Source organism: Arachis hypogaea, chromosome 19, assembly GCF_003086295.3.
Source record: "Arachis hypogaea cultivar Tifrunner chromosome 19, arahy.Tifrunner.gnm2.J5K5, whole genome shotgun sequence".
In the NCBI taxonomy this organism is placed as follows: Eukaryota; Viridiplantae; Streptophyta; class Magnoliopsida; order Fabales; family Fabaceae; genus Arachis; species Arachis hypogaea.
The window spans coordinates 11,445,315-11,466,217 of NC_092054.1; the positions used below are offsets into that span (position 1 = coordinate 11,445,315).

The following is a 20,903-nucleotide window of genomic DNA, read 5'->3' on the forward strand; positions in this document are numbered from 1 at the left end:
TTACTATTAAAAATGACCTATTATATATGTTGTATCGAATTGTGAAGTGTCACCATTTTTAAATTTTTAAATTTGTTAAAATAACAAAATAGCCACGCCGTTTTTATTTTCATAATTTTTAAAAGATAAAGAAATCGCCGCTTTCTATTTTAATACTTTACAAAATATTAAAAAAAAAAACAAAACGGCAATGCTTTTTAGCAATTTTCAAATTAAAAAATATATTTTTAATAAAAATATCAATGGTGTTTTCTTCTAAACTAATTAAATTTTTTTAGGCAAAATTATCTTCTAAAAGGTAAAAAAAAAAAAATCATAACAAAGTAAGACTTACGTGAAGTCAAATAATCTAGTGTAACACACATCTTTAACTAATATTAAAAAGTTTAATTATTCTGTTGGTCCTTATAGTTTTATAAAATTTTTAATTAGGTCCTTATACATTTTTTCCTTTTAATTGGGTCTCTACACCAAATTTTTTTTTCAATTAGGTCCCTCTTAACCGTAATTGGTTTAATTTTATAGGGACCCAACTAAAAAAAAATTGGTACAGGAACTCAAATAAAAGAAAAAAAGTGTAAGAACCCAATTAAAAAAAAATTGGTGCAAGGACTCAATTAAAAAAAAAAAAAGTACAGAGACCTAATTAAAAATTTCACGAAACTATAGGAACAAACAGAGTAATTAAACCTATTAACAAATTAGTCAAATATCGAAGGAAAAAATTTTAGGGAGTAAATACTTTTTTTTTTTAGTTAATATTAACTAACTTTTTTTATACTAAACTAAAAGTATTGATCTTTTAATAAATTTTGTATTAAAATTAAGAATAATATCTTAAATTCTTGAAAATTTTTTAGTTAGATATTTTAATTCTCAACAAATTTTAATCACTAAATTAATCCATAAATTTTTATTTTGTTGGACAAATCAATCACTCTATCAGATTGTTTGCTTATATATAGGAAATTAATATAAGAATTTTAAACATTCTCCAAACTAGTCACCAAAAAAAAAAAACATTCTCCAAACTTGTTTAGCAAAAATTAGATTTCACTCTATAATAGTTTTTTTTTTTCTTGTTTTGAGGGTATCAAGTGACATCAACAGGAAGTTGCAGGTCAATCAAAGAGTATAACAATGTCTTGATCAGTTGATCGGTCTAAAAAAAATTGAATTGGGTCGTCGCACATTCTGAGTGGATAATTATCTAGACTAATTGATATTCTCACATCCTTGTTGGAGCCTCCTATTGATACTTATCAAGCATCTGAGATTTACATGAGTTGGTACAACACAACATATGACGAATGTTTGTAGTTGTCTCCTGGTGTTTTGCAGCAATACAATAAGCATTCCTTTTGACCAGTCACTATCAATCATAACCACGGTCATAACCACAACCACCTCAAGCCTCATATTTCCTTTTTATTAGCATAGTTGATTTGTTATTGTTGTGAGTGGGCATTATGATTGAGCAGGGTTGATGGTTGTGCTTTTTATAATTATTGTTATTAGAGTTGATTTTTTGTTCTTGTTTGTTGCTAGTGATGTGAACTAATATACACAAGTAATTTATATGCATGTGTTGCAACTGTTGGTGGAGATATTGCCTTAACTCCAGATATTTGAGGTAAGGACTATGATCTCAAGATTAATTCATCACGCTGAAGGGCTGAAGGCAGAACAGATATAACATATTAGCAATTAAAACAGCAATTCTTAAAAATGTGCAAAAAGAATGCCTAAAATGCGAAGGAAAAAATGAACAAGTAGCTTCTTGTTTTTTGGTTTTGTAATTGTTATCCTATAATTAATTCAACCATGTAGAGGATTTTGAATTTGTGGATTATGTATGATTCAGAAGTGACTCTTTGTTTTGTCACTTAATTGTCAATAAAAGTAGATACATAAACCAATCCATACATTCACTAAACCAACGCAATAATAAAGAAGATCCATAAATCAAATCCATGCACTAAGTAAACCAACACACAATAGATAGACTAATCAGTGCACATAATACACCAACATAAACCATTATCAATATGGAGCTGAGGCTACTGAGCCTCCTCTACTTGAACCAACATCTTGAGGGCATCTACTGCATCTATGACCGTTGCCTCCACAAATCCTGCAACGTCGTGGTTTTTTTGGATGGCCTATGCACACTCGCTTAAAGGTTGGATTAGGAATCATCCTTGGTCCTTGATAAACAGGCCATGTTGTTGGGTCTCCCAATGGCCTAAACCTAGCTCTATATACCTTTCGGATTTCATCCAACCTATATACCTCGTTAACATAGACTTGCCAATCTAAGTGTTGGTTCGCACAAGTAGCAAAGACATGAAGACACGGAATTCGATCTACCTGAAAATCACCACAATCACAACGACACTGACGTAGATTCACTCTATACTCCACACCGATGGGGATCTCACGAACCTCAAAAATCTCATTCTGCATATCTAAACAATTAACTTGGATATTTCCTGCTGCGCGCTGATATGCTTGAAGTTTGGTTATCACAAATTCAGAGAATACATGTCCAACATTCATTTGAGCCTCAGCCTCAGCCCTCTTCCTAGTAAACAACTCATTTAGTCTGTTAAATGTTTCCTTAACAAGTGCTGTGACAGGAAGATTGCGCACTCCCTTCAAAACCGAATTGATGCACTCAACTAAATTCGTAGTCATACAACCCCAGCGATACCCTTCATCAAAAGCCAAAGCATATTGTGAGCGGGGGATCTTGTCAAGCCACTCAGTGTAAATCTCACCCTGCTCATGTAACTTTTGGTAACGCATATTGTATTCACGCATTGTCTTGGATGAACCTGTCAAAAATCAACAGAACAATGCAAATACACATCAATCATAGAGTTGATCAACATCACATAATACTAACAATTTTATACTGCTACAAGTTATTTACCTATTTTGACTACAAGTTTTTGTAAGGATGGCACCTTAAACCTTCTTAAGAAATTAGATGCTATGTGTCTGATGCAAAACATATGGAAAGCTCTTGGAGGCTCCCATGCTCCATTACTACGAGCTATGGCTGACTTAATAGAGTCATGTTGATTAGAGATAAGACCTACACCATCTCGAGTCACCACATGTTTCCGCAAACGACTAAGAAAAAAGTACCATGCATCAGAAGTCTCACCCTCGACAATGGCAAAGGCAATAGGCACAATATTCTGATTGCCATCTTGTGATACTGCTACCAATAGAGTCCCTTTATATTTTCCACACAAGTTTGTGCTATCTACCTGTACAATTGGTTTACTGTGTCTGAAAGCTCTAAGACAAGGATAAAAGGTCCAAAAGACTCGATTAAATATCCGGACATCAGGAGCAATCTTATTCCCATCGTAGGGAATTATACTTTCAAACTCGACAGCTGCTGATGGCTCTTTTTGACACATTGCTTCAAACCATGTATATAAAACTTCATAAGAAGATTTCCAACCACCAAAAACTTTCTCAATTGACTTTTGCTTCGCCAACCATGCTTTGCGATAACTTATCATGTAATTGAACCTTGATTGAACTTCTTCAATCTTTAAAGATGGGTCAGCTTTAACCAATGACTTTATCGCTTCTGCAATGGTGTCTGAGTTCAGTTTAGAATGATTTTGAGAAAGAGTAAGTCTAGTGCTGTAAACATGATCCCTACCTTCATTTGAATCAACAATTTCATAGTTACTGTCAAATTCCTCTTCACTTTCACTGTTATACCCCTCCCATTCCTTGATTGGGTCGGGTTCTTCAACCACTAAAGGCAGTTGTTTAAACTCAACATACAACTCTATGACTGACACTTGTGATTGAACTTGATGATAGATCGAAAACATTTTTTGCATACTTGCTTCATCTGTAATATACATTGTCTGAAATTGTATAAACCCACCAAATATTAATAAAGGATGTCTATACAAAATACTTGTCACCTTCTTTGATCTTGGAGAATCTATGCTTTGACAAATTGCCCCGTTAAGTTCTTCAAAAGAAATCGTGAAAGGGACAGCAAAAGTACATGGATTCCGACATACAAATTGAACTCCTTCCGGTGTCTGTAGTAAAACCTTACCATGGTAATATACCTTGACACTTACAGGGCTATCCATTTTTTTACTCTCGCTCAAATGTGATATACCTTCTTCTATCTACCTCACATCACTTTTGAAACTTTGGTTCTCAAATAAGTTGCGGGCATCACAACACTGAGTGACCTTTTCATCTTTGACTTGAAATTCTTTGAAACATTAAAGCCAGTCATTTTGTTGGCTCCAAGAAGTTTACCAAGTCTTCAACATGTACTTTCACTACCAAAAAAGGCCGAGTGTGTTGTATGGTTAAAATCCACCTCTGTATCTTTTCAAAATAATATCAATGCAGCTTTGATCAAGTCTTCCCTGGTCAACTTGCTTATCCAGTGGTTCATATGGAGTCAATAGGGGTGGCTTCCTGCTTGTGTATGATCGCCATCGTCATAAATAGCAACAGCTACCTGTCATCCAGAAATTTTAAGTTTTATGTTATACGGTGTGATTTATTAGCATTTTATAAAATATCTAAATTCTCATTCTTTGTTGTGACCATTTGTTTAAAACATGTGCAACTGTTGCAAAATAGGACACAAAAGTAAAATAAATATATTAGAAACAAAACAGGAATTAACTAAAAAATAAATAAATTAACAAGCAACACTAGTAAGAATAAAGCTAATAAAACCAAGTTATGAATAGAATAGAATAGAATATTAGTATAAACAGTATAATGCATAATTTAATAATATTTTTTTGCATAAGCAAATATTAAATAATATAGGGCAGAATATTGTGGGAAGTTAATGAAAAATTGGAAAATCCTTAAAATCCAAAGTCATTGGTCTTCGACAAATGCATCAGAAAAGGTCATCATTTTGTAGCCATAAACTAAATCAGGTGCTACGGCATTGATATAAAGTATCCCAGCAAGCAAACATAAGGAGTTGTCCGATCCAAAAAGACAAGAAGTATCATAGTATTACTCCTTCAAAGATGCAAGTTAGCTTTGCTGGGTATGATATTAATAGAATAGCCAGCACATATGGTTGCGATTCCGAGGGTGAGTTCCCCAGCAATGACAAGTTCGGCAAACCTATGCCAGTGATTGGGGCATACATAGCCGTAGCATCCCTAGCCTGTCTCTTTGCAATGTCTGCTGATCTCTTTCAAGCTTTCCGCAGCAGCAAGCTCTGGTTCCCTTGCAACTACTTCTGCCTTAACGCCACTTCCTTGACAGTGATCGCTGTTGCACTCAAGCTCTCGGTTGATCTCACCACCTCCATGCCACTATATATCGAACAGGTAGCAAAACTATGTAGCAGTGCCTTCATCTGCACAATCATGGGTAAATATACTTCAGACTTCTACATATAGTTAACTCATAACTGCTCTTTCTTGCGGACTAGCCACACTTTATATTTTATAGAGTTAATACAGATCATTAATCATTTCAGGTAATTCGATGCCTTCTATTGGCAACAGCCCTATGAACATTATCGCCATGGGAATACTCGTGATAACCGTGATTGTCAACATCATCATCCAACTTGCTACTGGTGTTATCTCTGATTACTTCTTGATTGAACATATTATTATGATATACATCATGTTCATTTTGTTGTTGAGCATGTTCTCATCAGCCATAGCTATTTCAAAGATGAAACGTGACTTGGAGCTTAAGTATGAGATCAACAAGGAGGCACAGAAAGAATGCGCTAACCAGATAGATGAGGAAGCTGGAGCAAATAGTAAAGTCGTCAACAATCTTGGAAGTGAATTGATGGCAGACTGGATGATGGCACACACTAGCAGCCCCCAAATTGTCCTTGCAAGGTCAGTAACATGTGCTACATCCGGTGCCTATTGTCTTCTTAGTACATTGACATTACTAGAGGCTATGACTCTTCGGTATTTCTTGTTAGATTATTATGGCGACTGCGTTAATAATGGTAGCGACTACAAATGGTCCATTTTTTTAAATCTCATAGTTCAGTTCGCTGCAGTGGTAGTAGGAACTATTGCTCCTACAGTTAGATGGTTCAAGGCTCTAAGATATATGAGGCAAGCTTTGAGACTTGGGAGCAACAATACAAATAGGAGATTCCGTGTAGAACAGTACTGGACTGAAAGTCTATTTCTAATTAAAGAAAGGCCTCTTGGCTTTCAAATTCATAACAAGTGGCTCAGAAAGAAAGCCCATGATGCAAAAGTGCTTTTGTTTCAGTTATTAATTAAGCTGCAGAAAGGGATTGTGCTGATCAACAAAGTGACCCAGTTCATTTCAATAGTCCTCTTGTACTTTATGTTAGCAGCTCGTGATTGTTGCAGTAATGTATCAAGTACTAGCTCAGGAACAGAGCCACAGTCTGGCCCGGATCTAAGGCGTTTTATTCTACATCTTGAAGGAGAGGAAGAATTAGTTGAGGTGATGATGAAAGACATTCACAAAACAACTAATCAATTGTTTCATGTAGGAGAGAAAAAGGAGCCAAAACATGTCATTGAACTAATAATGGAGAAGAGTTCTATCTTGGAAGGATTTAAGAGGGTGACAACATTTGACAATGACCAAGTTTCCTCTTTGCACGATGAGGAAACTACACCATATGGTTGGGCACTTCCTCTGGTGACACTAGGAAGCATAATAATGGCACTTCCAAACATGGACATGCTTTCAGTGGAGAAGTTCATAGGAGCTCTAAGTGAAGGGCTCTACTATGTGAAGTTCATAGAGTGTAACATTGACAAAGAAGGGAAATTGATCAAAGTCAAGAGGGCAGCGGAAACTATGTGGCACGGAGTTGATCTATATGGTAAGTGGTTAGATGTGGACCTTTATAAGCTCTCCCATCAAAGTAAAAGCCCCAGAGAGACATTGGAGACACTAGGTGAAGATGCAAAGAACAGGTATGGCAAGTATAAGGCCAAGTATAGAGACATATGCAATAGAGAACCACCTTCATCATGGCCCATTGAAGTATTGGCATCTAATGCAATGTATAGAATAAGCCAAACTGTTTTATTAAATTATGGAAGGATTGAAGATCTTAGGAGTGAGATATTGTTTGAAGAACTAACAGGAACGATATCTGATATATTGGGTGCATGTCTCACTAACTTACCCTATGCTATATCGGCCAAGTGCTCCAACAGCACTGTTGAAGAGAGAGAGGATAGCGTTAGAGATGCAGTTGAAATGCTTGGACGCACAAAGAAGATTATAGAATTGCTGGCAGAAAAGATTCCCACCGTGGACTTTAGCCAAAGTACCACCATTGAATATTGGCTTTTGATGCATATGCAAAATAACACTACTTTTTAGGTGTCCACAAAAATATTTTCTAAATGTTTATCACACACGCACCTAATGTTAGAAAGAATCCAGCATAGCTCCGCTGTTATGGTTTCTTTTAATTCAATTGATATTTTTTTACTCTGATCAAATTCAATCAATGTAATAACGGCCTATTACATTCATGCATCCAAAAGTAGAAATCTAAATTTGTAGTAGCATGTGTTTATAATAAGTTATAACTTATAATCATCAAAATTTTCTCAATTTCAAAATCCTGTATCTATATCGCAAGAAAAGTCCTCGTTAGTTTTTGGCTTACCAGACATCTTTGTTGATGATTGTTTGACCGCTGCCCCTTTCCTCTCTGGGTGCAACTGTTTTCTTTATCATCTAAGTTCAACTCAAACAAAAAACCTGTAGCACCAAGAAAAATGGTTTCAAAACGAGAATGTTACAACACAAATGTACCATAGCATCCAAAATTCCTGAACTATAACATAAAAAAATCCACAATATTAACATCCACAATAATTTAATTGTTGTTTACTGATCGTTCCATCCGAATAATTGCAAAATTTTAGCATCTAAAGTAACAGAAGCTTGATATAGAAAAAATGAAAAAGGTACAGAACCTCGCTGGAGTTCTGCCTCACCTTAGGTTCGCTGTCACACTGAAAGCCCTTGCTCGTGCGATCAGCTGCCGGGCCGGACTACTGAGTGAGCCCAGTGAGGCGTCGGAGTAGTGGGTGCGACACAGGCACTGGCCACTGGGTAGGGTTTGTGGTTTGCTTGAGAGTGTGTGTGTTTTTGTGTGCATATTAAAGTGGGTTTTTGGGATGTGATTTACGGAATAATATGGGTTTTTGCGTTGGAAGCAGAGTCACGGGAGCCATGCATGGAACTCGTACCCAACGAGTTGCAGACCCTGGTCACCGAAAAGGTGACAACTTTGTCTTTAATTATTGTTTTTCACCGAGTTTCCACCTTAATTTAATTAACAACAATGGTAAGAACCAAAAGGGTATTAGCAAAAAATCAGTCAAATGGATGTTCTTTTATATATTTTTCGAATTTTTTTGTATTGCAAATATGAATGTCTCTATTTCTTTAAGAATCATATTTTTTTAAATTTTATAGATATTTAATTATTTTTGCTAAATATAACTGGATATTTCTTTCGTTAAGTATTAGGATTTTTTTTTTCATATTAAATGAATGTTTTTTTTATATTTCTATAATTGTGTAATTTGCAGTCTCTTTAATCATCAAAATGGCACCTAATATCCCAAAACGCAGAGAACGATTTCATATGAATTTAAGATGATTAGCTTGGCGTATCCAATTTTTAACCAAAAAAATTTAAAAATAAAAAAGGTATAGGCATAGAGAGTATGGTGGAACATATAGAGCAGCGTAGAGAACCCCAACGCATTCTGCTCCCATAGGCCACAGCCTGATCTCACCGACCTCGAACCCGAACTCTCTCTTCGTCTCACCGCCCCAAACAAGACCCAACCCATTCGATTCATTCTTGCCTATCGCACCCTTCTCTATTCTCTTATTCTGTTATCCATCAAAGCAACACCAACACCACACAAATCTCTCATATTTCTCAGCTATTTTTCACTGTGCAATCACCACAACAACATCAATATGGCTCCGGTAACACATCTGGTTCACGAAAGGAAAGCAGTTCTTGTCGACGGTAGCAAATTCGACGAGCCAGATGTCGGTGATAGAAGAGGAGTGAGTTGCGGTGGGAAGGCGGAGAGGGCCTGACGGTGAGAGAGAAGAAGAAGGTTTTTATAGGTTTCAATTAGGTTTATTTAATTAATTTTAAATTTTTTAAATTTTGAATTTAAAAAATTTAAAATTAATTATTAATATAAATTAATATAGTTCTTGTTCCATATACTTTTTCTTTAATTAAATATTTTAAATTATTTAATGATTCTTAATAATTATTTTCATATAAAAGCAATTGCATATAAGTGTTTACAATTTACTAAAAAAATTGATACATCACTATATTTTTTACCAAATATTGAAAGACAAATTTTCGGGAGTAATTTTTTCTTTATTTTTGTTTTATATTGGAATCAACACTAACTCTCATTTTTGTCTTTTACATTAAAAATATTTGTTTTTCGATATTTTTATATTCAAATTAAGAATAATATTTTAAATTAGTCCTTGAAAATTTTAAATTAAATATTTTAGTCCTCAATAAATTTTAATCACTAAATTAGTCTTTAAATTTTTATTTTACTACCAATTCCTATATCAAATTATTTGTTTATATAAAAGTATTGATATGAGAATTTTAAAAATTTGTAGAGTTTATTTAAAATAAAAATTAGAATTCACTCAACAATACAATTTTTTTTTGAAACGCTTAAAATTGAATAATTTTAATTCATTTAAAAATTTCAATTCTCATATTTTTATTATTACAAAGAAATGTGTGATTTTCAAATCAATTCTTATAATACCAAAAACTTAATATTTGAAATGTAAAAGATAGTCGAGTATATAAAGAAAATGATTTTGCCAAGGATAAATTTATAAGAGTAAATTATTAATTCTGTCCTCGAATAACCTCCACTTTCATTAATAACAAAAATATACTTAAAATATCAAAAAACACTACAAAAATATCCGCCATAAATAAAAATATATTCCTTAATAGAGTTAGTTGAGCTGTTAAACGAATTTCGTTACACCTTTCTTCTGCTTCTCCTTCATTCTCCCTCACTCCCTCCCTCCCCCAAACTTCTCGGAAAGAGCTTACGCTTCACTCTCTTCACTCTCACTCTAAATTCATGGCTGCTATCTTCCAGTCTTCTTTGTCTCGCACTCTCACACCTCACTCCCCGCTCTCTTTTTCTTCTCTCTTCTTCTCACTTTTACTTCTCCAACACACAGAACAGTTACTCATCAACCCACGCCACTTTTTCTTTGTCTTTAACGGCAGAATCTCGTTGTCGCCATTGCTGCTTGCTCGCCGCCCCTCTTCACTTTTGCAGCAGTCTCTCGTTATTTTCTCTTATATTCGCCATCGTTGTCGTTGCTTGCTCGTTGCCACTCCATCGCTGTCAGAAACCTATCTTGCAGCGCCTTACTCTCCTCTTTCGCAGTAAGCCAGCAGCGAACTTTCTCTCTCTCTAGGGCGGTGAGGAGCTCTCTCTCTCTAGCTACTCTCTTTGTCATTCTTTTTTTTTTGGATTCTATTTTTATTAGATTATTAAAAAAAGCATAATGAGAAATTATGAAATTGCTGATTATTACTGATTATTGATGTGGCTAAGACGAAGAGGGTGAGACGTAAGGTCTATTTTGGGACGTTTGGAGGAAGGTAGGAGTTACTGAGATGTTGCTTATTGTTATTGTAGTTGCTTTGGGGAGTGGGGGAGGATGGGAGGAGAGGACAACATCAGCGCAGACGCCGTCGTTGAAGAGAGAGAGAAGCATAACAACAAGAAGAGAGAAAGAGAGAGGCGGCGAGAGAGAAGAATCAAAGAAGGAGAAGTAGATGAGAAAGATGACACTGGTGTTAGAATATCTGTTAGAATATTCTAATTAAAGAACAAATCATTGGGTATAAGAGAAAATCAAGGAAAATCAAATGTAATCAATTAGGATTATTTCTATATTTAGTTTCCTAATTACTCTATATTAAGAGAGCTATTGTAACCAAATAAGAAAATAACCAAAAAAAAGACTTTTCTGATCCTACTCTCTCTATTCCTCTGTTGTTTTACTTATCCTAATCCTCGATACCATCGCAAGATGGTATCAGAGCAGTGTTAGATCCTGGGCACTCAGCAAAAACAACAACATTGTTCCAATATCCCTTCAAACACCCAAAAAAAAATGTCATCCTCAGATGACGAAACTAGCAACAACAGAAATAAGAATAATTCCTCGACCATCACTGATGAGCTAACCTTGCAAATTGCAAATATGCTTCGTAATGGTCTAGGAATTCAGCAAACACAGGCCAATCTTGACAATCTGTCAATTGGTTTCAAATTAAATGGAGACAATTATCCATTATGGGCAACCCTTATGAAGAAAGCTATTGGTGGTAGAGGAAAAAAAAGTCACTTGACAGGTGTTCTTCCGGCACCAGAGGAGACAGAACCCGCATATGAACAATGGGAACAGGCAGACCAAGCAGTCTTTACTTGGATTATTCAGAATATCGAGACAAATTTAATGAACAATGTCTCTCAGTTTCCTACCGCAAAGGCTCTATGGGAAGGATTGGCTACCACCTATGGAAGCGGGACAGATCCGGTGCAAATCTATGATTTACATCGAAAAGCAAACACACAGAAGCAGGGACAAGACACCCTAGAGGATTTCTGGAACAAATTACAAGCCATTTGGATGGCCATTGACAGGAGGCAACCTAACCCTATGCAGTGCACTACAGATATTGCAATTTTCAACAAAATCAAACAAGAGCAGAGACTATATCAGTTCCTAACAGGGATTGATGAGAAATTTGAAGCTATTAGAAGGGACCTTTTGATGCAAGAAAAGACCCCTTCAGTAGAGTCTGCCTACGCTGCCGTCCGGAGGGAGGCGGCCCGACTTCAGATCCTGAAGCCTACCACCAGCAGCGAAGGGAGCACATCATTAGGGGAGGTTGGAATCGGTTTAGTCGCGAGGAACAAACAGGGACAGGGACCGAGATGGAATCGCTCAGAAACAGCCGGCCGGCGTTCATCACAACGAGAGAAGGAAGATAAAAGTCACCTCCTTTGTACTCATTGCGGGATGAGGAAGCACACCAAGGAGACCTGTTTCAAAATCGTAGGCTACCCCGAGTGGTGGGAAGATCCCAAGCCAAAAAACCACAAGGCTGCCACTGCCGTGGGCAACCCACAGGCCGCCAGCAACAGCGGTGGTGACGCTGGAAGAGATAAAGAGACAGAGTCACAAGCAATCCATGGGAGAGCTGCAGTCGCTCATGGAGGTAAGAGCAGAGGGGAAACCGCGCATGGAGAAGAAGAGAGCTCTGAAGAGAATGAGAACCCTCATGGGCTGTTTGGGCCAGATGACCCTAGTAAGTGGGTTGGTCCAAATAAAAGGGGCGGTGAGTCCGTAGCCCAAACCCCTTTCATGGCCCAAATCTCTTCAAAAATTACAGGGCTCAGTTCTGTGAAGGCAGCCCAGTCAGAAAAAAATTCTGGCCCAAAAAAGGCTGATGAATGGATTTTTGATTGTGGAGCCACTGATACTATGACTCATGATCCTCATGATTTTGACAATCTTTCTACTCCTGTTAAGGCCCATATTGAGACAGCCAGTGGGGAATTAATTGCAGTTCAAGGAGGAGGATCAATTATGTTTTCAAAAAAATTAAAATTAAAAAATTGTCTTTATGTCCCTGCACTATCCTCAAAATTACTCTCTGTTAGTCAAGTTACAAAGGAGCTAAATTGTGTGGTTCTCATGTTCTCTACCTTTTGCCTTTTGCAGGACATTCATACGAAGGAGATCATTGGGCGTGGTACTGAACGTGGAGGTCTTTACTACGTTGATGAGGTTGCTCACAAGGGACATGCCATGCTTGCTCACGGAACGGCTACAAGGCAACTCTGGTTATGGCATAGACGCCTGGGACACCCCTCATTTGGGTACCTTAAGATTTTATTTCCTAGTCTTTTTTCGAGTAACACTGAACCCATTAAATGTGAGACTTGTATTCGGGCAAAGAATCATAGAGCTACTTACTCCCCGAGTAACACTAGAGTTAGTTCTGCTTTTTCATTAGTACATTCTGATGTATGGGGCCCAGCACCTAATTCCCATAACAATCAACTTCAGTATTTTGTATTATTTGTGGATGATTTCTCTCGAATGACGTGGGTATATTTTCTAAAAAACAAATCTGAAGTGCCTGATAAATTCTATGCTTTCTATCAAATGATTCACACTCAATTTGATAAAAAAATTCAAGTGCTTCGATCAGATAATGGAGGGGAGTTTGTGAACAGATCCATGCAAGATTTCTTTAGGGAAAATGGTTTAATTCATCAAACATCGTGCCCAAATACACCCCAACAGAATGGTGTGGCAGAACGAAAAAATCGTAAGCTACTAGAGATGACTCGGGCCATGATGTTTGATGCACAGGTTCCAACACGTTTCTGGCCTGAAGCTGTTGCTACCTCGACGTATCTTCTGAACAGGTTGCCCTCCCAGATCCTCCACCACAGAACACCCTTGCAGGTTTTGGCCACTCAGACAGTACTTCCTCCTGTCCAAACATTACCTCCAAGAGTTTTTGGGTGCTCTGTGTTTGTCCATATCCCTAAAGCTACCAGAACCAAGTTCGATCCATGTGCTGAGAAATGTGTCTTCATGGGGTATGCTACATACCAAAAGGGGTATCGTTGTTACAATCCTATCACTCGTCGTGTACATGTGACTATGGATTGTGATTTTCTTGAATCAGAATATTTCTTCAGCGACCAACTTGTTGTTCAGGGGGAGAAAACCAGTGAACCACCAAGTTGGTTAGTTAATCTTAGTTGCCACAAAACTGTTCCAAAAGAGCAAGTAGATGGCGCCACCGAGCATGCCTTTGACAATGTGGAAGAAACTAACACAACCAATGAGCCTCCTTCTGAGAATGTTCAACAAAAGGTAAGTGACCATCAATCTATTGAGTTATCTCCTGTTATGAATGAAGTCACTAACAATGACAGATTAGCTTCAAGACTTGAGGAACCAGAATCAGAGCCATTCACACTTCCTCCAAGAAGGAACAGAGGAGTACCTCCTGACAGATATTCCCCAGGACTTGTCTCTCGCAGTTCAAAGTATCCTATTAGGACAACCAGAGAAGGAGTGGCAGACGTTGCAAAAGCTTTTTTTACCTCCCTTCTAGCTGAAGATATTCCCAGAACAGTTCATGAAGCCAGTAAGAAGGGCGAGTGGCGAGAAGCTATGAAAGCAGAAATGGAGGCTCTAGAAAAAAATGGAACTTGGGAAAAGTGCATCTTGCCAGCAAAAAAGAAGCCGGTTGGGTGTCAGTGGGTTTTCACTATTAAACACAAAGCAGATGGTACCATTGAGAGGTATAAAGCAAGGTTAGTAGCCAAAGGCTATACACAAACGTATGGCATTGACTACTCAGAAACCTTCTCACCAGTTGCAAAGATTGACACCATCAGAGTCCTTTTTTCAATAGCAGCAAATGAAGATTGGCCTCTCCATCAGTTTGACGTCAAGAATGCCTTTCTCCATGGGGAATTGAAAGAAGAAGTGTACATGGAAGCTCCTCCAGGATTCTCTGAAAAATTCCAGAAAAATGAAGTTTGCAAATTAAAAAGGGCTCTCTATGGACTCAAACAATCCCCACGTGCCTGGTTCGGAAGATTTACAGTGGCTATGAAAAGGTACGGGTACAAACAAAGTAACTCTGACCATACTTTATTTTTGAAAAAAAGGGAAAATATGATCACATGCTTAATCATATATGTGGATGACATGATCATAACTGGGAGCGATATAGAAGAAATTGCAAGATTGAGAAGTAATCTATTCAAAGAATTTGAAATGAAGGATTTAGGAGGATTAAAGTACTTCTTGGGAATAGAGGTTCTACGCTCCAACAAAGGAATCTTTATTTCCCAAAGAAAGTATATTATGGATCTTCTTGCAGAAACAGGAATGGTCGATTGTAAGCCTGCAGATACTCCTATGCAGGTTAACCATGGGCTAAAATTTGAGGAGGGTGCCAATCTGGCAGATAAAGAAAGGTACCAACGACTAGTTGGGAAATTGATTTATCTGTCACACACTCGGCCAGATATAGCATATGCAGTGGGAGTAATAAGCCAATTTATGCATCAACCTCAAGAAGATCATATGGAAGCTGCCATGAGGGTTATCCGATACCTGAAAGGGACACCAGGAAGTGGGATCATGTTCCAAAAAAATGGGCACTTAAACATTGAAGCATACACTGATGCTGACTGGGCTGGTAATCCAAATGATAGGAGATCCACATCAGGCTATTTTACTCTTGTGGGAGGTAACCTAGTGACATGGAGGAGTAAGAAACAGAAGGTGGTTGCCCTTTCAAGCGCAGAAGCTGAATTCCGGGGAATTGCCAAAGGGATAACTGAAATTTTGTGGATCAAAAAATTGATAACTGAAATTGGTTTTCTTCCAATACTACCAAGTCAATTAAGGTGTGATAATAAGGCAGCAATCAGTATCTCGGAGAATCCTGTACAACATGACAGAACCAAGCATGTTGAGGTGGACAGACACTTCATCAAGGAAAAGATTGAGGATGGTAGTATTGAGCTTCCATTTGTAAGGTCAGAAGATCAATGGGCAGACATTCTTACCAAAGCTGTCACAGCCAAAGCTTTTACTCGTGTTCTTAGCAAGCTCAGCATTGGTGATCCTACTGCTCAACTTGAGGGGGAGTGTTAGAATATCTGTTAGAATATTCTAATTAAAGAACAAATCATTGGGTATAAGAGAAAATCAAGGAAAATCAAATGTAATCAATTAGGATTATTTCTATATTTAGTTTCCTAATTACTCTATATTAAGAGAGCTATTGTAACCAAATAAGAAAATAACCAAAAAAAAGACTTTTCTGATCCTACTCTCTCTATTCCTCTGTTGTTTTACTTATCCTAATCCTCGATACCATCGCAAGAACTGGTAAAGAGTAAGACCATTATCATACTTGAGGGAGAGAAACTGTGGAAGAAGAGGCGACATTGTATTTGAGGAGAGAAATAATGAAGAAGATGTTGTTGCAGGAGCTTTAGTTAGGAAGATGATGTTGTTGTCGTTGTTGCAATTTTGGGATAACTGAGATATGTTGTTGTTGTTGCAGCTTGCAACAACTTCTGGGAGATTTGGGGGAGGGAAGGAGTGACTGAGATGCTATTTATTGTTGTTGTAGTTACTTTAGGGAGGAAGGGAGCGAGGGAAAATGAAAGAGAAGCAGAAGAAGGGGGTGTAACGAAATCTGTTTGATAGCTCAGACAACTTTATTAATGGAATAAATTTTTATTTAAAATTGAGTATTTTTGTAGTATTTTTCAATATTTTAGATGTATTTTTGTTATTAATAAAAATAAAGATTATTTTTATCAGCATTCTGATTATTCGAGAGTAAAATTGATAATTTACTTAATTTATAAAAAAAATTATTCATTTAAAAATTATCCAAAACCAAATATTTGCACTCAATTCTACAAATATATTAAAATAATTTTAAACCATGAAATTAAAGTTTAAATATAAATCATTTTTTTTCGATAGAATAGAATTTTTCTATCATGTTAAAAAATTTTCCAAACGTAGTCTTAAAATTTGTGAAGTTTTTATTAAATAATGACAAATATTAATTTGTCTAATTTTTTACGAAATTTTGTTATAAGAATTAATTTGTTTAAAATAAAAAATTTAAAGACTGATTTAGTCGTTAAAATTTATTTATAATCAAATTATTTGACTAAAAAATCAATAAAAATTGATTTCAGATATTACACTAAAATTAATTTGAAGGAGGAAGGAAGAGAATTTTGAGATATAACTTCACCCTCAATAAAATACCTATGCATACTAAAATAATATTTTATTTGTTAAAATAATTAAATTTATTATAGTAAAATAACTAATTCTATAACGGATAAATAATCAATTTTTTTATAATAATATAATAAATTTTTTTATAAAACATTAAATACACAATTATATACATAGTAATTAATTGATAATTAATTTTTAATACATAAATAGTATAATTATTGACAAAAATTAAAAATATTAAAAAATATTATAATTTCGATGCTAATAAATTTTGTACGATTAACTAATTAAATTTATATATTTAAAATGATTTTTTAAATAATAATTTAAAAATTAATTATTTTTAATATTATTATAAGAAAAAAGTTCAATGACTAACAATTTTAACCACAACACACACTCTCTCTCTTCTAGTGTTCTAAATGTTAGTGTCGCAAGTGTGAGGAGTGTTGAAGTTAGTCCCACATCAAAGAAAGCATGGAAGAGTGAGGAGTTTATAAGATGAGAGACCCATTAACTTGACACCTTAAGGTTTTGAGTTGGATGTGGTGTCTTCTCATCTTATGTTTTCTCACTTGATTCCTCCCTGAATTCTCCCCGATTGTCGAGAGCTCCTCACGGTTGGCCCAACAAGTGGTATCAGAGCCCCGATGGTTTAATCGGTCTGGTTTTAAGGAGTATTCAAGGTGAAGCATCGAAAGTCTTCCCGGCAAAGGTGGTTCGGGCGGCGTGTCCCGCGGTGTTTTGCGGCAGTGTGATGGACGAAGCTCACACTTGAGGGGGAGAGGGGGAGATTGTTAGTGTTGCAAGTGTGAGGAGTGTTGAAGTTAGTCCCACATCAAAGAAAGCATGGAAGAGTGAGGAGTTTATAAGATGAGAGACCCATTAACTTGACACCTTAAGGTTTTGAGTTGGATGTGGTGTCTTCTCATCTTATGTTCTCTCACTTGATTCTTCCCGAATTCTCTCCGATTGTCGAGAGCTCCTCACGGTTGGCCCAACACTAAAGTCCTTTTAGTGGATCAACAGGTTTTGATAATTATATTTATAATTTGGGTTGGTGTTGGATGAAAAGTTGCTTTGAAAAATTTAAAAATGCTAATATTATTTAGATTAGATTCATGTTATTTGGAGGAATATTAATCCTTACTTGAGAATGTAGTTTTTGCAATGTTATTTGTGAAACGAATTATTTAGACACTTTTTTTTATGATGTATAAAAAGAAATTTTATGTTATTATTCTAACAAAAAACTTAATAAAAAAATTCAAGAAATTTTGAGTTGACATTGAAAATTTGTCACACATTGATTAAAAAAAAATCAATTATGCAGTTGATTTTATTGTTAAGAATACTGATATAATTATAGAAGAGTATATAAAATGACTTCAGACTTATTTAGACCTATTTTTAATATCATTTTATAAAAATACATTTATGGTTAAATATTAGTAAAAAGAATAAATTATACCAACTTTATAGTACTTATGATAATATACAATTAGGTATTTATACAAAATTATTTTATATTATCTGTATAAAAAAATTAAATCCATTAAAAATTGTAAAAATAAAAAAAAAATAAAAATACTACTTTAAATGTTTAGATATTTATTGTATAAATTTTTCTTGCTACTTAGCATAAGGTAATTAATATGAACTAAAATTATAAACACACGCATGTTTTTGTATATATAAATATGTTTCTTTTCATTGAGCAAGTATTTATTTATGAGTCATATATTTATTTATGAGTCTTAATGAGCAAGTATTTTATTGTGGTTTGGTACGTATACAAAAAATACAAATTCGAACAAAATTGAATCAATTATATTTTAATCGGTTCGGTTCTAATTTTATCATAAATCCGAACCAAATCAACCCGTGCTCAGCCTTAAGTCTTTCTATCTTTAGTAAAAAAAAAATAAAATTAAAAAAATATATAAAAAAATATTAAATAATAAAAAATTATACTTTATCAAATAATTAAAAAAAAATTAAAAAAATTTATTTCATATTTTAATAATATATTTCATTTAAAACAATACTGCGTGATTAATAAATATTATTATTTTTTATTAATATTTTATCAGTAATAATTTGTACTCATATTTATAGAAATTTTATATATAAAAAATATATAATTTTTATGTATATTATCAAAATTTTATACACATAAATCAATATTTATATTTTTTCAAAATGTATACACATAAACTAATAAAATTTATTTATTAAAAATAATTTAATATTTATATTGATCAAATAATATTAAAAATTATTTATTTCGAAAAACTTATTTTTCATTTAAAAATAAAAATTAAAAAAACCGTTATTGAACACAAGTACACAACACGTTGAAGCCCAAAGCGAAATCAGAAGTGTGTCCCTCTCCCTCTTTGGCGGCAACCCTGATTCCCAATCTGAAAGTGAAAGTGAGAGTGAAAGAGAGAGAGAGGGGTGCTCTGTGACTTCGGAAGATGACGAAGTTCCGGAAACTGGGTCGACCCACCGGTCACCGAATGTCCATGCTCAGAACCATGGTTTCCCAGCTTATCAAGCACGAGCGCATCGAAACCACTGTTGCCAAGGTTCCCCTCTTTCTTCCTTTTTCAATTTCATTTTCATTTTCATTTTATTTCATTTTATCTTCATTTCCAGGCTAAAGAGGTTCGCAGACTCGCTGACAACATGGTTCAGCTCGGCAAGGAGGTCTTGCTCTTTCCTTTTGTTCTATAAATTTATTAGCACTTGAATCAGAATATTCTAGAGTCTTTTGATGATTAATTTGTGTATATAATCTTCCTTCATAGATTGATTGTGGCTTTTTAGGGTTCTTTGTGTGCTGCAAGGCGCGCTGGTGCTTTTGTGAGAGGAGATGATGTCCTTCACAAACTCTTTACTGAGCTATCTTATCGTTACAAGTTTGTATTCGGATTCATCCAAACCCTAGTTAAAAAGTTTGTGTTGTTTCTGTTGATTGTGTAACACTGAATGGACATTCTTTTGTTTGTGATGCAGGGATAGAGAAGGTGGATACACCAGAGTGCTAAGGACTCGTATTCGAGTTGGTGATGCTGCACCACTCGCCTATATTGAGTATGATCAAATATAACTTCGTAGTTTTAACTTAAAATTCTGTCTTATAATGTGATTTTACAACTTGAAAAAGCTGAAAATTGTTTTTAGTTAGAAGCTATTTTGTTTTGCTTTTTGAAAACCCTTTTTTTTGTTTGGAAATTCTGGATATTTTATAAAATTTGTACAAATGTGTCAACTCTGATTGTTTCGGTTAAAAAAGGCTAATTTTTTTGTTCGAATAACTGAAACAAACATAGTTGTTTTGATTCTATTAAGTGGTTATTGCTAATTTATAGTCATGTTAGTGGTTTTAAAATGGGTTAATTGAGGAGAATTGTGCTCTTTTTTTATCATTTTCTTCTGCGGTCTTTAACAGGTTTGTTGACCGGGAAAATGAGCTTAGACAGTCGAAGCCACCAACACCACAACCACCACAGAGAGCTGCTGTTGATCCCTGGACGAGATCTCGTCTCACTAGGCAGTTTGCACCTCCTAAAGAGGAAAAACCAGAATCTGGATTATGATGCGGTTCAATTCAATGTAATGCAAGTACTTCTATTTTTATTGTGATATCTGATTTTTTTTTCATGCTTCGTTTTTGCTTGTTCCCCACAAGGCCACAATGATTTTCAAATCAAGCTGTTCCCCCATAGTGCCCCTTATGCTAGAAGTTTTTCCTTAGCATATGTAATAATTAGATTGAAATTGTTGCAAGGTAATGAAAAAATCTCAGATTATTTTACAACTTCTATCTCAATGCAACATTTGTGGGCTATGTTTGTCGTCTTTATTTGTGTGTGTGTGTGTGTGTGTAGCATTGCAGCTTCTATTTTTTTTTTCTTGCTGAAATCTTGGGTTTGAACTGCTGTCTGAATTTTCTGGACAAACTC

At 35.3% G+C, this 20,903-nt stretch overlaps 3 protein-coding genes across 3 annotated transcripts; 2 read left to right on the top strand and 1 right to left on the bottom strand.

The window, feature by feature from the left end:
- Window positions 1–1,834: 1,834 nt before the first annotated feature.
- Window positions 1,835–5,174, bottom strand: LOC112777896 (uncharacterized). Its single transcript, XM_029295551.2, has 3 exons — window positions 5,042–5,174; window positions 2,936–4,519; window positions 1,835–2,837 (listed from the first exon to the last, which is right to left on the bottom strand). Exons 2-3 carry the CDS (start codon window positions 4,134–4,136, stop codon window positions 2,044–2,046), a joined length of 1,995 nt encoding a protein of 664 aa, XP_029151384.1. The 5' UTR covers window positions 4,137–4,519; window positions 5,042–5,174; the 3' UTR covers window positions 1,835–2,043.
- On the top strand, window positions 4,861–7,625 carry LOC112776067 (uncharacterized). Its single transcript, XM_025820037.3, has 2 exons — window positions 4,861–5,403; window positions 5,513–7,625. The coding sequence occupies exons 1-2, from the start codon at window positions 5,052–5,054 to the stop codon at window positions 7,378–7,380; spliced, it is 2,220 nt and encodes a 739-aa protein (XP_025675822.3). The 5' UTR covers window positions 4,861–5,051; the 3' UTR covers window positions 7,381–7,625.
- An 11,605-nt stretch (window positions 7,626–19,230) lies between these two features.
- LOC112775925 (uncharacterized) lies at window positions 19,231–20,758 on the top strand. Its single transcript, XM_025819835.2, has 5 exons — window positions 19,231–19,523; window positions 19,594–19,644; window positions 19,765–19,856; window positions 19,954–20,031; window positions 20,390–20,758. The coding sequence occupies exons 1-5, from the start codon at window positions 19,413–19,415 to the stop codon at window positions 20,535–20,537; spliced, it is 480 nt and encodes a 159-aa protein (XP_025675620.1). The 5' UTR covers window positions 19,231–19,412; the 3' UTR covers window positions 20,538–20,758.
- Window positions 20,759–20,903: the final 145 nt, after the last annotated feature.